The sequence below is a fragment of the Giraffa tippelskirchi genome, chromosome 13, assembly GCF_054371585.1.
Source record: "Giraffa tippelskirchi isolate mGirTip1 chromosome 13, T2T-mGirTip1v1.2.pri, whole genome shotgun sequence".
Lineage (NCBI taxonomy): Eukaryota > Metazoa > Chordata > Mammalia > Artiodactyla > Giraffidae > Giraffa > Giraffa tippelskirchi.
Genome location: NC_137287.1, coordinates 102005073 through 102021447, shown reverse-complemented (window position 1 = coordinate 102021447; position 16375 = coordinate 102005073). Strand labels below are relative to the sequence as shown.

The window sequence follows — 16375 nt, the reverse complement described above, 5'->3', positions numbered from 1 at the left end:
CCTGAAACCTCATAACAAAATATTAAAAATTTGGGGGAATACAAAGAATCAAGAAAATTTCAGTTCACAAAAAGACAAAACAGATGCCAGTATTCCAAGGTGACACAAATGTTGGAATAATTAGCTGACAGATAAAGCAGCTGTTTCAAAAGTGCTCAGAGAAGTAAGGGCAAATGGTCTTGAAACAAATGGAATGATAGACAATCTCAGCTTAGAAACAAGTTACAAAGAATAACCAAATGGGAATTTTAGAAATAAAAATAAAATAATCAAAATAACTTCACTGGATGAATCACTAGCAGAATAGAGAAAACGGGAAATATTAAGTACTTGAAATAAATCAATAGAAATTATCCTATCTGAACAACAGAGAGAAAAAATATTTTAAACAGTTTCAGGAACCTGGGACAATTATAAAAGATCTAATACTGGGACCATGAGAGTCTTAGATGGAGAAGAGAAAGAGTGTAGTACAGAAAAATTATTTGAAGAAAATAATGGCTAAAAACTTCTCAGATTTGGCAAAAGACATAAACGTATAGATTTTAAAAGCTCAGGAAATCTTAAACAGGATAAACCCAAGGAAGTCCATGCTCATACATAATCACATTGCTAAAAATGAAAAAAAAGTCATGAAAGCAACTAGAGCGAAACATGTGTTGCTTATAGTGGAATAAGAATTTGAATTATTGTGGATTTCTCAACAGAAAACCAGAAATAAGTTGATCACTATTCTTGAAGTATGGAGAAATAAAGAATTGCCAGAACCAGAATTCTATATCCAGCAAATACATCATCTTATTTCTCAAGGATTTTAAGGTATTCTTAGTATAAAGGATACTGAGAGACTTAATAGGCAACAGATTTTCTCAGAAGAAATTGCTGATGAAAGTTCTTCAGACAGAAGGGAAGGGAAATCAGATAGAAACTTGGAACATCAGGAATAAAGGAAGAGCAATAAAAATGGTAAATAATCGATAACTCTAATAGGCTGTTCTCTAATTCAAGAGAATTAGAATATGTTTAATTTGTTGTTGTTCAGTTGCTAAGTTGTGTCCAACTCTTTGCAACCCCATGGACTGCACCACGCCAGGCTCCTATGTCCTCGACTCTCTCCTGGGGCTTGCTCAAACTCTTGTGCATTGAGTCAGTGATGCCATCCAACCACTTCATCCTCTATTGTCCCCTTCTTCAATCTTTCCCAGCATGAGTTTTTTCCAAAGAGTCGGCTCTTCACATCAGATAGCCAAAGTATTGGAGCTTCAACTTCAATATCCTTCCTTCCAGTGAATATTCAGGGTTGATTTCCTTTAGGATTGACTGTTTTGATCTTGCAGTCCAAGGGATTCTCAAGAGTCTTCTCCAACACAATTCACAAGCATAAATTCTTCAGTGCTTAGCCTTCTTTATGGTCCAACTCTCACATCTGTTCATGACTAATGGAAAAACCATAATTTTAACTCTATGGATCTTGGTAAGTAAAGTATAGTCTTGCTTTTTAATACACTGTCTAGGTTTTCATAGCTTTCCTTCCAAGGAGCCAAGTGTCTTTTAATTTCATGGCTGCAGTCACCATTCACAGTGATTTTGGAGTCCAAGAAAATAAAATCTGTCACTGTTTCCACTCTTTACCCCTTCTGTTGAATTATAAAGAGAGAAAACAGAAGAAAGAAAAAGGCGAACAATTGGAAAAGCAATAGTAAAATGGCAGACCTAAATCTAAACATATCACATTAAATGTAAGTGGTCTCAACACACCAATTAAAGGAACATGGCCTTTGAAATTGGGCAAACCTGTTGTAAATTCATTCTTGGCTGCTTATACCTGTCTGGCTTGTGTAAGAACACTTGCTTCTTTGAGCCTCAGTTTCCTCATTTGTAAAATAACTATAAAAGTCATATGGCCTCAGAGGGCTGTTACAAAGATGAAATAAGGTAATGTATATAAAGAACTCCGCACATCCTTCTGTTTAAAAAGTAGAGGAGATGCATATTCGCTCATATATTGCAAAGTATCTTTGGAAGGACATACAAGAAGCTGGTGTTAGTAGTTGTCTATGGGAAGACCTGATAGGCTGGAGGACAGGGCTAAGGGGGAGATATTTTTTTTACTTGTACAGGTCCAGAATCTTTTATTTACAACTCTGATATCGAAAGACCACTAAAAAAAATTGTTGTTGTTTTGTTTTTTTCATAAGATTGGCACCAAACCTTTTTTGGTAGCAAAACGTGACCTGAAGTGGAATGAAGTTCCTTATATATTCATTTTATGTGAATTCTCATTCATTTTGCAGAAATATTAGGGTTTTATTTACAGGGTGCTACACAGTAATATGTTCGGTATACTCATATTTCTAAAATATGAAAAATTCTGAATTCCAAAAGACATTCAGCACAAGATTATGGATCTATGTAGCCTTTGAATTTTGAATTCAATCTGTATATTGTCTTGAATTTTGAAACTGGTGAAGGCATTACCTATTCACAAAATTAAATTTTAAAAACTAAATTTAGCATGGTGCCTGACACAAAGCAAGCTGTCAGTAACTATCGGCAGCTGCTGGTATTCCATTCTTCCAGGCTTTTCCTGTCAACAAATCTGTTCATGTCCAATACTACGTTTCACCGTCACAGCAGACCCTGTGAGTGTTACTGCTTAGATTTTAATTTTTAAAGACTGAGGTGCAAAGATTTTGTGACCGACGCCTGCCAACCAACCAGGCAGCCCCCCACCTAGAGTCCCGAGGTTTTTTCTGTTCACCAGACCACCTCAGCCAGAAGAACGGCGTCAGCAGGATTTGTGTGCCCAAGAGAGCCAAGTTGTTTTTATCTAAGAGCAAAGGAGAGAATGAGGAAATTATGTGTGGTCAGGATCACCCCCAAAACCCATTAGACGATCCAGTGGGCCCAGCCAGGCAGATGTGCCTATAGCACTTAGTGTACCAGCATTCTCCTTCAGGGGCTTCCCAGGTGGCTCAGCTTTAAGAACCTGCCTGCCAGTGCAAAAGATGTAAGAGACGTGGGTTCAGTCCCTGGGTCAGGAAGATCCCCTAGAAGAGGGCATGCAACCCACTCCAGTATTCCTGCCTGGAGAATCCCATGGACAGAGGAGCCTGGCAGGCTATAGCCTATATAGGTTGCAAAGAGTCAAATGTGACTGAGGTGACTTAGCATGCTCACACTCTCCTTCAGTTGATTACCAGATGAAGTTTTAGGGACTTGATTCTAGAGACTGTACAAAAAAAATTTTTTTTTAATCCTGAAAGCCTCATTCAGCACATTCAGGACTGAGACTTTTATAATAGGTTCTGGGTGTGTATATGAGGAGCTCACAGAAGGGTGCGTGTGTTGCAGTTAGACTGTGTTGAGTATGAGCCTAAGGGAAATGCCATGACCATTTGAAGTACCCAAATTGTTGGGGTGGGCCTGGCAACTGCCTTTCTTACCTCTGTTGTTTTTTATTTCTTCTCTCCTCACACTCCGTGGCCTAGGAGAGAAAAATAGAGATGGCTCCATGTTTCAGGAGCCATCAAGGCTCTGTTCTCCAAGTCATTGTTATAGTTGGTTCTGTTTGCTGCTCTGTAAGGGGGCAGTTTGTGGAGATAGATAAAATGCTTCCTGCCCTCTGCACTACCTGGTCTGTCCAGTGAGGCAAGTTATTGGGAGGCCACCAGAAAGTTTGACTGCCAGCTCCACGAACCATGGCTTGGAAACAATAACTTTGATCAGGAAAAATTGCTTCCCTTGGAAACCATGTCCACCTAATCCCAGTGTCTTTTCCACCTCATTGGTAGAACTGACTGGAGAAGCACCTACTTTTGGATTTTTTCCCAGTTCTTTAATTAATGGCTTCTTCGATTAACTGCTATTTACAAAGCTTTTCTGAGGTCTGCCATGCCCCAGAACTGTCAGGTTTGTATTGCTTGCCAGGGCTCCAAGTAGATTCCAAAGCACACTTTTTCAAATACCAGATCTTACTTGTTTCATTATATCCATAGCCAGATCCTTTATAGAAAAAGTAGGAAAGTATAAAGAAGAAATGTCACCCAGGTATAACTGTCACTGTTTTTATTTTCAGTTATACTTCTTTCTAGTTTTATTTATACGCACACACATACACACTTTTTTCCTAGGCTATTGATAATCCCCTTTTCTCTACAGTTAACACTAGAACATAAACATTTTTCCACATCATTTTTAAACATTCTAAGAACATTTGTTTCCATGGCTGCATTACCATGATCTGCGTAACTGGTCCCCATTTGTGACCAATCCAGTTCCCTTGGTTAAAGTCTTTATGATGATATTTGAATTTCTTTAAGATGGATTTGTTGTTGTTTAGTCACTAAGTCATGTGTGACTCTTTTGTGACCCTATGGCCTGTAGCCCACCAGGCTCCTCTGTCCTGGGATTTCCCAGACAAGAATACTGGGGTGGGTTGCCATTTCCTTCTCCAGGGGATCTTCCCCATTCTTGTACATTGGCCGCAGATTCTTGACCATTGAGCCACATGGACGCCCTTATGATGGATACCTAGGCATAAATTATCAGACCATGAAATGTAAAGATACAAAAGGCTTTTGAGAGGCAGTTACATTGTGTGTGTGTGTGTATATTAGTATAAACTTGGTTTCCACAAAGCATGCACTAATTTATGCTTCTGGCTCCTGCAGTCTCAGTGTGGGCAAAAATTGGTTCTTGGTAGGGGGTGGAAAAAACCTGAGAAATTTTGTGGCTGTCCAGTGGTTTCCAGTGCATAAACTGATGTACAGTATCTGCTTGTAACATTTCATGCAGAGGCCATAATGAGAAAAAGGTTGAGAAACACAGTTCTAGCTATATGTGAGCACCCATCTCACTCCACCCTTGGAAGCTTTTAAATTTGAGCTTTTGGTTTGGGATTTTAGAATAGTATTTTTCTGCTCTAAATGTTCTTGATTCTTTGTACAGACTTTAGGAACCTGAGAAAGGTTTGAATAAAATAAAATGTATCTGTTTCCCACTGTTCATATTTTTATCTTTCTACATTGTTAGGAACCCTCCATGTTTCTAGTTTTGTGTCCAGCTTTTTTCACGTTAACTGTGATTGTAATATTTTCAGTGTTAGTCTGTGCCAAGGACCATGTTGAAATATCCCTTGTGTTATGGTCTTAGGCAGGGACTCCTGCTGCCTCCATGCCTGGGAGTACATATGTGTCCCCACAGGCATCAGCTTTGGACCTCTGGGAGCCCAGGCGCCAAGCTGCTCTGGGACTTTCAGTAATTGTCCCTTGTTTGTTTCAGGTGTGATCCCCTGGGCCCGTTTGCTGTCGGGGGAGAGGACCTAGACCCCTTTGGGTGAGTACTGCTGGGGAGATGGCAGCAACACGACTTGGTCTCGTGGCCTTTCAGCCCCAGCTCATCTTCTAATTTTAGAACTTTTCATCAGTCTTTCTTTGGGGTAAAGGAGGCATTTGTTGCCGAGTGGCTGAGAAAGCACTGCCACTGTTCTGCTCTGCCATGCCTGGAGCAGTGCAAGAGGGCTCTGAACGCTGGGGAGCAACTGAGCAAGTCCAGTGGGCAGTTCCTCTGTTGTTTTCCGGCCCCGCTTGCCCTGGTGGAACGATACCCCCAGGGAGGTCTCTCAGGTGAAGACTGACAAATACACAAGTGGGTTACAGACCTGAGGTCAGTTAAGGGCTCTTCAGAGGTCATGACCTCACTTGATAAGGGAAAGTCACTGATCCCCATTAGATTCTTGGGGTGGTTCTTGTGAAGTCCCTGACAGAGTTACAGCCTCAGCTGTGCACTGCACTGTCTTTGCTCAGTGCTTCTAGATTTTAAGCTTTGCTGCAAAGGGTGTCCCCAACTTGAGTGTTTCATCTTTAGACAGTGGGGAAAGAAAGTCTGAAGTTAAGCTTGAACAATTAAGCTTAACTTAATTTTTTAACTTAATACTTTTGCTTGAGGTAAAGTTAAGCTCAAACAAACTTTGACCTCAAAGTTTGGGGTAACATCACCTTCTTATTCATCCTAGTTTGAGCCATAAGGTCAGATCCATAGGACTCCATGAGGGATGGGTACTGTCAAGAGTCAGACTTGGACAATCGAGTCATAGAACGCCCGGAGACCCTTCAAGGAAACCACACACACACACACAAAAGCTAGCATTACAAATTCTCAATTCATTAGCCCTTAGACCTAAAGCTGTGCCTGGAAGAGCCTTGTTTTGGTTCCGCATTCACCTTGACAAATTCTGGCCCATGTTCTTGATCAAATCGCGCCCCCCTCCTTGGCTGCAGGACATGGCAGGGATCTCAGTGTTGTGGGGTCCTGGAGTTTGTAGAGCTGAAAGTGCAGTCCATGATGGCCAGAAAAGGTGTGCTTTTTGTGTTCTTGCTCTTGCCCACTTCCTGCTGGCACTCAGGCAACCATCCACACAGTCTGCTTGAGCCATCCAGAGTTGATGTCCCAATCATTTTTACCTACATTCTCATCACCTTCACTTCTTCTCCAACAGCTGCTTGCCACACCTGCTTACCCATCGTTCCTTCTTGCCTCAGGTGTCGGAGAGGTGGCATGGTTGTGGATCCCCTGAGATCCGGCTTCCCAAGAGCACTTATTGACCCGTCATCAGGACTTCCAAACCGGCTTCCTCCAGGCGCTGTGCCCCCAGGAGCACGCTTTGACCCCTTTGGACCCATTGGGACCAGCCCATCTGGGTAGGTATTCACTCAGGGATGCTGAGAGGTAGGAGCCGATGGCAGCTCAGCTCGGCATTGCAGGGATAAAGGCATCTGACTCCAAGCGTAGAATTGCCAGTAGTCCTGGGCCTTGCTGCTAAGAGTGGAGCCTCCTCCAGGCCCCTGCCTGGTGCTCCTGAAGCCTTCCATTAGCTTCCCATTCCTCAGTGGCTCCCTTCCCCAGCTTCCCTCCAGGAGGACTCAGAGGAGGGGTTGCTACTCACATTTACTGGACTTCTTGTATGTGCCAGGAACTCAGTGGATTCTTATGTCAGCACTTGTGGATAGATATTTCACAGAGGCAGAAATCAAGGCCCTGAGTGAAGGAACTTGTCCAAGGTGGGGAAAGCAGAATTCAGACCAACTCTAGAGCACACGCTCTTTAACTCTGCAAACCACCACATCATTCTGGAGGCAGGCTCCCTCCATTCAGGACCCTGTCTACCTGTGTGCCCCTGATTCTTCATCACCCCAACTCATCAGCCCCTCTTTCCATTCCAGACCTAACCCAGACCATCTGCCCCCGCCGGGCTACGATGACATGTACCTGTGAAGGCCTCAAGAATGTAACGTCCCAGCCTTCCCTCCACTCTCCTGGAGCTGCCACCGTGGGCCCCATCAGCACCCATTTTCTTGCGGGCTGGGGGCAAAGGACTCTGTCCATGTGTTTGCAGGCCGGCTGGGATTGCCTCCCCACCCCCTACCAGAGCCAGGGCACCTGCTGCAGTTCTCCACCTGGCTGCATATAGGTCCCAAAGAGAAATCAGTGTGTGTCTCTCCACCAGCTCCTCCCCACTTCCCAGGGGAGACTCCGGCAACATATGCCTTTGACCTGATGCAGTTCCAGTTGCATCGCTAGAAGAACAGAACCCATTTTGGATGTTATTATTAAGAGCCAAATGTCAATACAAAAATCACGTTGCCGGTCTCCCACTCTTCTTTACTGCACACCTCCTTCCATGTATGAGTTTTGAGAGTTTGAATCTTTGAGGGGCTAAAGGACTCTCTTAGGCATCTTCCTTTCATGAATTGCTCTCGCTTCTGACACCACTAAGATGGTCTTGCTGCATAGATGAAAATGAGTGACTGGAACCCCCATAGGCCACAGGGATGACTTCCACAAGGCCAGGCGCATTGCAGAACTACTGCATCACTCTGAAAAGGGCAAGACGTTCCAGTTCTCCTTGTCTGAGCCTGTTCTCTGGGTCTGTCTGTGCCTGGGCAGTGGCCACCCACGAACAGAGGAATAAACAGAGCAGACCTGAAGGCTAATCTCTTTTTTGCCACTAACTTAACTGAGTGACCCTATGCAAGTCCCTTCCCCTCCCAGGGCCATTGTGCCCACCTACGAAATCTGAGGTGCCTTTCTTGCTCTAAAACATTCTGGTGTAGGCTTCTATGCATGATGATCCCTAGTAACTGGGACAAAAGGTAAAGAATGAAGGTTCAAGGCTTTGTGTGGTGCTTACATACAGAGTCTGCAGCTCGGTGCCTCTCACCCACCGTGAGGCCCAGACATGAGCATAGCAGCACAGTGCTGGACTTAGGGAAAAGCAGGGAGCCTCTCCTCTGGTAGCCAGTGTGTGAGAAGGGTGAATGGAGGAGTTGGTAATACAGGAAACAACCCAGGAAAGCATTCCACCCCCAGGGAGCCCCAGCCTCTGGAAGCCTGTGCCCTGTGTCCAGGCCCACCTGACCTTTGGTGTTCTCCAGATCCTTTCCAGCCCGAGGCCTCATAGACATGGTCAGTGATGAACCCCTGTGCTGGAGTGGAAGGAGCACCCTAGAGCACCAGACTCAAGAGGCAAGAGATGAAAGCACTAGTCACTTTCACTCCACCGCTAGCATTTCAGCCATGGGTGGTGCCTTTCATTTCTCAGCTCCTTGGATTCCTTTCTCTAAATTAGGAGATAGTATTTATCTGTGGGCAGAGGGCTCCCGGAGCCTTCCTAAGGCATCTGCTAACGTGCTGTATAATAGCCTGGAAGTGCCTGTCTGCTGTGCCCAAGAGTGGGTTATAAGTAAACTAGACAGGCGTATATGCCCAGGGTCAATCCAAGATGCCACCTGGGCGTAGTTGGTGAGGCTAGGGCTTCCTGGCATTTCTGGCAGGCCGCATTCCAAGCACTGATTTAGTGAAGGACCACCTTGAAGCTTTTAGAACAGCTCTGCTCTGGAAAAAGACCCAGAGGTCAGGCAGAGCTACAAATGCAGTCATCAGTGGACATCTGCCAGCAAATGGGTGAGATGTTTTTGTTTGGAAGCTGGATCATAACTTCTACCAAAAGGACTTGAGGCAATTTGCTCATAAAAGCATCCTTTATTATAAAAAGAAGCATTTAAAGGAACATCAGACAAGCAGGGGAAGTAGATAACTTTTAGGACCCTGATTCAAGGGAAGGACAAGATTGAAACAATAAATTCACCACTTAGATTTTCTATTAGTGAAATTGGGAAGGATAGTCATAAGCATAATACTGTTTTCTGACAACAGAAACTTCAGTGATTCATCTGCAGAATCAGTCATTTTTTGGATGGGACTCCTTGCATCAAGGACACTGAGAAACGCAGACTGTGTCTTAGTTGTTATGTGTGGGGAGGTGAATGGGACCTTTAGGAATTTCCAAGTCAGGCTGTCAGTACATGTTGTGTATCTAGGCCACTTCCCTCCTTCCAGCCATGAGTAAATCACCAAGCAGCCAGAGGGAGTGATTGAGGTGTAGGTTTGTGGAACCTAGAAGTGTTAGAGCCTTAACAATAAATATCAGCACTTAATAACCTGTTCCTCCTTTTTAAAAATAACAGCTTTATTGAGATACAATTCACATACGCATAAAGTTCGTGTTTTTTAAAGTGTACAATTCAGTGTTTTTAGTACATTCACAGTGTTGTGCATATCCATCACCATATCTGAGTTCTGCACATTTCATCATCCCATAAAGAAACCTCATACCCATTAACAGTCACTCTCCATTCCCTTCTCCCAGCCCCAAGTAACCACTTGTCTGTTTTCTATCTCTAAAGATTTGCCTATTCTGGACAGTTCTTACACATGGAATCACACAATTGTGGTCTTTCATGTTTGGCTTGTTTCAGCTAACGTTTGCAGGGTTCATCCATGCTGTAGCATATATCAGTAATTCATTTCTTTTAATGACTGAATAATATTCCACATTTTCTTTATCCATTTATCAGTTGATGGACAGGTTGTTCCAGCTTCTTGGCTATTATGAATAAGGCTGCTATGAACATTTATGTACAAGTTTTTATTTGGTTTTCCGTTTATTTATATGTTTTCCGTTCTCTTGGAGTGGAATTGTGGGATCATATGGTAACTCTATGTTTAATTTTTAAGGAACTGCCAGACTGTTTCCCAAAGTGACCGTGCCATTTGACATTCCCATTAGCAGAGTATGAGGGGCCTAGTTCCTCCCATCTCCTCACCAGTACTTGTTAGTCTTCTTGTGTATGGGTATCCTAGTGGGTGTGAAGTGGTATCTCGTTGTGGTTTTGTCATCTATTTAAAAAAAACAAAAAAGGAATTCTGACCTAGGTCAAACAAGACAGAGACCACAGACTGTCGCCTCTGGGGAGCAGACTATGGCTTTGGTAATAGCCACCTTGGGATGACTGACTGATGAGATGCAGAGGAGTTAAAGTTTGACTTTTGGGGAAGTTTCAGGGCTGGATGTGATGTAGGAGAAAGGTCCTGTCTGTAGGGAAGTTACCATGACCTTTCCAGGTCTGGTGAGATCATGGGACCACTTTTGCTTGTTTTGAAATATTTGTGTTGACCCAGTGGCTTACAAGTAAAATAAACATCTAGTTCTAAATCTTTGTCTTTTGAAGTGACATAGACCACGTGTACCATCTCTGACAGTCTCCTCATCCCCAACTCCTCTTCCTTGCCTTGTGGCATTCCTGATTCTTAGAGCTGGCTGTGTTTTTCATTGCATTGCATTTATCTGCTCATCGTGAGCTGTCAGCCTCCATGTTGAAGTCACTGGTCTCAAGACCCTGACTCCAAGCAGGTATTATGTTCAAAACATTTTATATTCCTATGCTGGATGGCTGGTACCTATTGACATGCAGTTAGAAATCAGGTAGCAAGCGCTATAACAACCTCATTCTTTGAAATCCAGATTCCTTCATAGCTTCCCTGTCTACTCATTAATGACATTCTATTACTGATCCTTGCTTCTTCACAGAAGAAAAATTAGAGTCTGTGGAGCAGTTACTGTCTGTCACCTTGTAATCTTGTCTGCTTTGGGCAGTTCCAATGAGACAGGTCCCACCACCAAGGAGATGAAAGATCCTTCACATGCATATCCTCAGCTTTGTCTGATATAAAACTTACATTCTTAAGGCCTCTGTTGACTTTTTGCACCAAAATAGAGATTCAAAGACAGGCATCCAAGCCCCCAGCCCCTGTTTGTCCTTGGGATACCCTAAGTCTCCAGCTATTCCGAGCCCTGAGCCTCACCCAGAGGGTAGGTCACAAGTAGGAGTGGCAGGCAGTGAGGATTGGTGGCTGTAGAGGAGTGGCAAGACCCAGGTGACCAAGGATACTAGGGTGCAGAGAGCAGCAATGACATGGGGTTTGAACATGAGGTTTGCCCCACTAGTGGCAGGGCTAAGTGGCACGTATGAAGTGGAGGGCCCAGCCTCTAATAGAGGACATCGGATGACCATGGGAAAGGCCAGGTTCCATACTAGCCACATAAGGGGAGTGTTGTGTGACAGGGTTCTGAAAGAGGAGAGACAGGGAGGGCTGCAGGAAACAAACTACTTTAGCTTTTTGAAACAAGAAGGTTTGGATGCAGGCAGCAGCAAGATCACATCATCATTGTCTTGATCTGGGGGTCAGGAAACTCCAGAGCCACACAGCAACTGCCTGGATCTGTGCCAGAAAGTAAATGCCCTTTGTGCCGCCACCTTGACTCCCGCCACCCCCCCCTCACCTCAGTTCCAAGTGTAAGGCTTGGTTGCATGCATCTGATAGTTGGAATCTACATCAACTCTTAAACTATAGCTGCAAAGGAGCCTGGGAAATGGTCTTTTTCCCTTTTCCTGCCTGTCCCAGGAAGGCACATTTGGGACAGAGGTCTGACAAGCCAGTCTCCTGTGTATTAACATCCCTATAGCATGGGCCTTGATAGAGATGAATACCACAGCCAGGCTTCTCCAGCTTGCCCAAGCCTCCCAGTCTCTCCTGAAATGCTTGCTTGAAGGACACAGTACATCTTGGGCCCCAACCCAGACATGGATCCAAATCACTAGGGAAGGGCCCTTAAGTCCATTTTTTGTAAGTTCCTCAGGTGATTCATCTGACAGACCAGTTTGAGAATTCCTGAGAAGGGAAGGGAAGGCTATACACATCCTTGCTACTCAAACCAGCAGCATCACCTAGAAACTTGTTAGAAATGTGGAATCTCGGGCCCCACCCAGGCTATTAAATGAGAATCTGCACTTTAACAAGTTGTCCAGGTGGTTTGTGTGCACTTGAAAGCCTGAAACTCTCTAGTGTACAAACCTTATATCGTCTCCCTTTACCTGGATAGCAGGTGAAAAGAATCGTCAGTCTTCTTGGTTGATGACATACTATGACTAATGCAAGAACCTCCTCGTTTTAACTGTTTTCTGTTTTACCCCCTGTAACCTCTCCATTCCTTTCTCCCATACCACTCAATGTGTTTGTTTCATATGTTTTTAAATATGGATGTACCCTGGTAAAATAGCATATATCATATCTAATATAAGGAAATATTACCCCCATTTTTTCCAGGCCAGAAAAAGAGGGTTTGGAAAGTTTCAGTAATTTGCTCAAGAAGTCAAGCAGGGTTCTTGGAATCTAGCAGGAGTATTTATGACTCCCAGTCCTCCCTTTGCTGGTGTGTGACTTTATATGCAAAATGAGCATCACATCTACCTTCAGGATTGTTGCAGGACCCAACCAAATAATGTATCTTACAGATAGCAGGAGCTCCATGGGTACCAGTTATCATTACTGAAGCCATATGGGTAGATAAGACTGGGGGTTCATGGACAAGAGGGCTTCCCTGGTGGCTCAGATGGTAAAGAATCCACCTGCAATGCAAGAGACCTGGATTTGATCCCTGGGTTGGGAGGATCCCCTGGAGAAGGGAGTGGCTACCCACTCCAGTATTCTGGCCTGGAAAATTCCAAGGACAGAGGAGCCTGATGGGCTACAGTCCATGGGGTTGCAAAGAGTCAGACATGACTGACTTTCACTTCATGAACAAGAAGAAGGAAATCTTGGGCTGCTATTCAATGAAGAGAATAACTGTATCTGATGCCCTCAGTGTGCCAAACTCCTCCTAGTCTCATGTAGTACACCTGGCTATTCCCAAGGTAAACATTGTTAGCAGCTTAGTTGAAGTGGTAAGGGGTGGCAGAGCTGTGATGAGGACCCGAGTCAGCCTGGTTCTAAAACTGGTGCTCTTTTTAGTAAAACTGCTATACCTAGACCCCACATCTTGTCCAGAGGAGAAGCATGGGCAAAATCCATTCCTGAAGCCGGAAAACAAGTCAGGACTGATACGAGAAAGGAACAATGCTGCATAATTCCCAAGATGGCCCAAGACTCCAAAGTCAGTCCTATTGCAAAGTGTATCTCATGTTTCTGAGCACTTCCACCTACAGCCACAGCACCCAAGCACCCAGGTTAGGAGCACCTGAAACCACCCAGTCCAACCCCTATCCCACAGAGGAAGGCACAGGCCACAAAGCCTGTCAGGGTGACCTCCTGAGAGGCTTCACTGGGCCTAGACATGGCCTTGGGCTCCGTGCAGGGCTCTGTCATCTGACCCCAAATGATGCTCACCCCAGCCTTCTGACCTTGGTAGGTTGAGAGCTACTCTTCCCATTGGACAGATGAAAGAGTATCCAGAGCAGTTGAGTGACCCTCCCTCTGCCACAAAGACCACAAAGAAATCCTAGCCCAAAACTTGTGTGTCAAACATTACCCATAACAGTCATGTTGGTCTCTGAGTGACAAAAATATGACCCCCCAAAATCGTCCCTCCCTCTTCCTTTTCTCCCCTCGACCAGGCTATAAGAGGAAAGGGCCATGCAGTTTCAGCACCGTGGTCAGCGCCCACCTAGGTGCAGCTGGCAGAGGAAGCCTTTGGGCCAGGGTAGGCCAGTGTTGAATGCTCCCCAGTCCAGGATGGCCCTCCTCTGGGACAGGCAGGCATCCCTAAGAAGGATGAACCTAGGTATTCTGCCTACAAGACAGCCCTGCCCACCCGCCCTCCAGATTAGAACCACAGGAGCACAGCTTCATTCATCCTCTAGGCTTCTTGATGTCTATGACATAAATTCACATGAGAAGCCTAAGAAGAAGAGAGGGGGCCTGAGCCATGGGGCCCCTGGGCAAGTCCCACCTCTTCCCTTGGTTTTCCCCAGTAGTAAAATGGGGATAAAGGTGGACTTGATCCTCCAAGGATCCTCAAAGATCCCGCTGACCTATGAGATTCCATGACTTAAGCAGGACATGGGCCTGTCCAAGTTTGGTGTTGCCCCAACTGTCCCCTCTTATCCCCCACAGAGCTTCCCATTTGACATCTAAACCACAAGCCTCAGTGGCAGCCTACAGTCCAGATCTGCGAACATGGTCTGACCGGCCTGCATGCTATTATAGTTGAGTCTGCTATTTACTAGTTGTGTGACCTTGGGAAAGTCACTTCACCTGCCTGTGCCTCAGCTTACTCATCTGTAAGAGGGAATTAATGATAGCACCCACTCTCCAAGATGGTTGTGAGGTTTAAATGAACTAGCAGATGCAAAGACTTAGAAGAGTGCCTGGCACAGAAAGAACACTGTATTTCATTTAAAATTCGATCATCTAATGTGTATAATACATAATGGGTTCACTGAAATGTAGAAACATGAAGTGGTTGGTTTCATCCAATTAACCTCTGTCAGATTCCCCTTTCTCATCTCAGCATCTAGGATCCAACCAAAAACTGAATGGTCACTTTGATTTTCAAACTCAGTCCAGTCCAATTTAAACTTACATCCAGTTCCAAGAGGTCTCTCCTCTGACCTCTTTTGAACACTTGCTGCTCCTCTGTGGTGGGATGGGAGGAGGAAGGGAGAAAAATGAAGAGTCTTTTCACTAGCCATGGTGATGGGGTGGGGGGGGTACTCTTACTCTAATTCATACTGGGGTTTTGTTTTTTGATGCTGGAGTCTTTGGTAGACAATGTGCAAAATTGGGGGGTGCTGTTGAGAACTTTACCCAGAAGTCTCAGTACTGAAGGTCTCCCTCAGTCCATAAGAGGTTCTCAGCCCATCTGCTCCTTGAGGTAATATACTGGGCTGCATAGCCACCTGCACCATCCCACAGCTCCAGCCTCCCCTCACCTGCCTACATCAACTCTTGGAGCTCTGGAACACTAGGGTCCTCCACCTACCTTCAGGAGCCTCAGAACACTGGGAGGGATTGCAGGACTGCCCTTCTTCCTCCCTGAGTCCCACCACCCTTGAAACCAGCGTGGGCTGTTTCCATGGGCCTCCCACATCAGAAATTCTCCAGGTCAGAAGCAGACCTCATCTCCATGTTCACACTAATTCTGAGCTCCAGAATATACTTGTCAAACCCACTCAAGAATACTTTCCTAACCTCTTTCATCTGTTCGGTGCTATACCTCAAAACCTAGCACAGAATGGTACATAAGTCCTTTGTGAAAGAATGAAGGATCTTAGATGAGAAACACTCAAGTGGTCTGCAGGCACTGTAGTTCAGTGAGCCTCCAACTGGGAGACAGTCTAATCTGCTTCTTGAGGGTGCCCCCATCTCTATGAGTGACTTGGTAAGCCCTGGGCCAGGGAGGGGGTGGATGTCTGACTCTAGCATGTGCCATCTCATTGGACACTCCTTTGTCCTCAGTTCTGGCCTGTCACAATTCTCAGGCAGTGGGATAATCCTTTTTACCCATGCAAATGTCCAGATGTCCAGCTGCTCTTGAAAAATCAGGAGCTCTGACAACCCTGAGCCCATCCACCAGGGCAACAGCCAATCAACTGAAGCAGACACCCTTTTAATCCTGCCACTGCTGTCTATTGCCACCTGCTTCATTAGTGAATGTCACCTGCCAAAGTCTATGGGCATTTGCATTTGGGCCCCTGCTTTCGTCTTTGATAGAGGAGGGAAGACACTCTCAAGAAGAGAGTCAGATGGCTGGCAGGTGAGGCAGCAATAGTAGCAACACACCTGTGGGTGCCTAACCCCCAGGAATGGCTTTAGTGAAAGGAGGTGTAAACACAGAAGAATAAAAAAAAGAGGAAGATAGGGAGAGATGGGATGAAATGAAAAATCAGGAAAGGGAGAGAGATGGCCTTTCCTGAGTACCCTTTACCCTAAGTCATTATTGGCTCAGATGCCTGCCACCCAGGAAGAGGTTGGCATGGCAGGCACCTTCTTCCCCTGTCCTCCCTGCTCCCCTGGGGCCAGCTTTCCTGCCAGAAGATCCTTCCACTCACTAACCTTCCCCCAGACCCAGGAGATTAAGTTGGCTTGACCTCAATTTAATCAGATCCCTCCTCTGTGCCAACACCCTCCACCCCTGTCCACACATAAACAGCTCCCTGTACACTGTCCTGTTTCTCCAGACAATCTGTGACCAGGT

At 45.2% G+C, this 16375-nt stretch overlaps 1 protein-coding gene across 5 annotated transcripts in view; it reads left to right on the top strand.

Annotated features, from left to right (window-relative positions):
* PSMF1 (proteasome inhibitor subunit 1) overlaps positions 1-7650 on the top strand; it is a 43307-nt gene extending 35657 nt beyond the window's left edge. For 3 of the 5 annotated variants that reach the window (XM_081560624.1, XM_081560626.1, XM_081560627.1), the window contains 3 exons: positions 5284-5337; positions 6543-6701; positions 7224-7650. In XM_081560624.1, coding sequence (XP_081416750.1) covers positions 5284-5337; positions 6543-6701; positions 7224-7275 — 265 coding nt within the window. In that variant the 3' untranslated portion in view covers positions 7276-7650. Of the gene's footprint in view, positions 1-5283; positions 5338-6499; positions 6702-7223 lie in introns of all 5 variants that reach the window. The other 2 variants (XR_014074036.1, XM_081560625.1) reach the window with 2 other exon arrangements.
* Positions 7651-16375: the final 8725 nt, after the last annotated feature.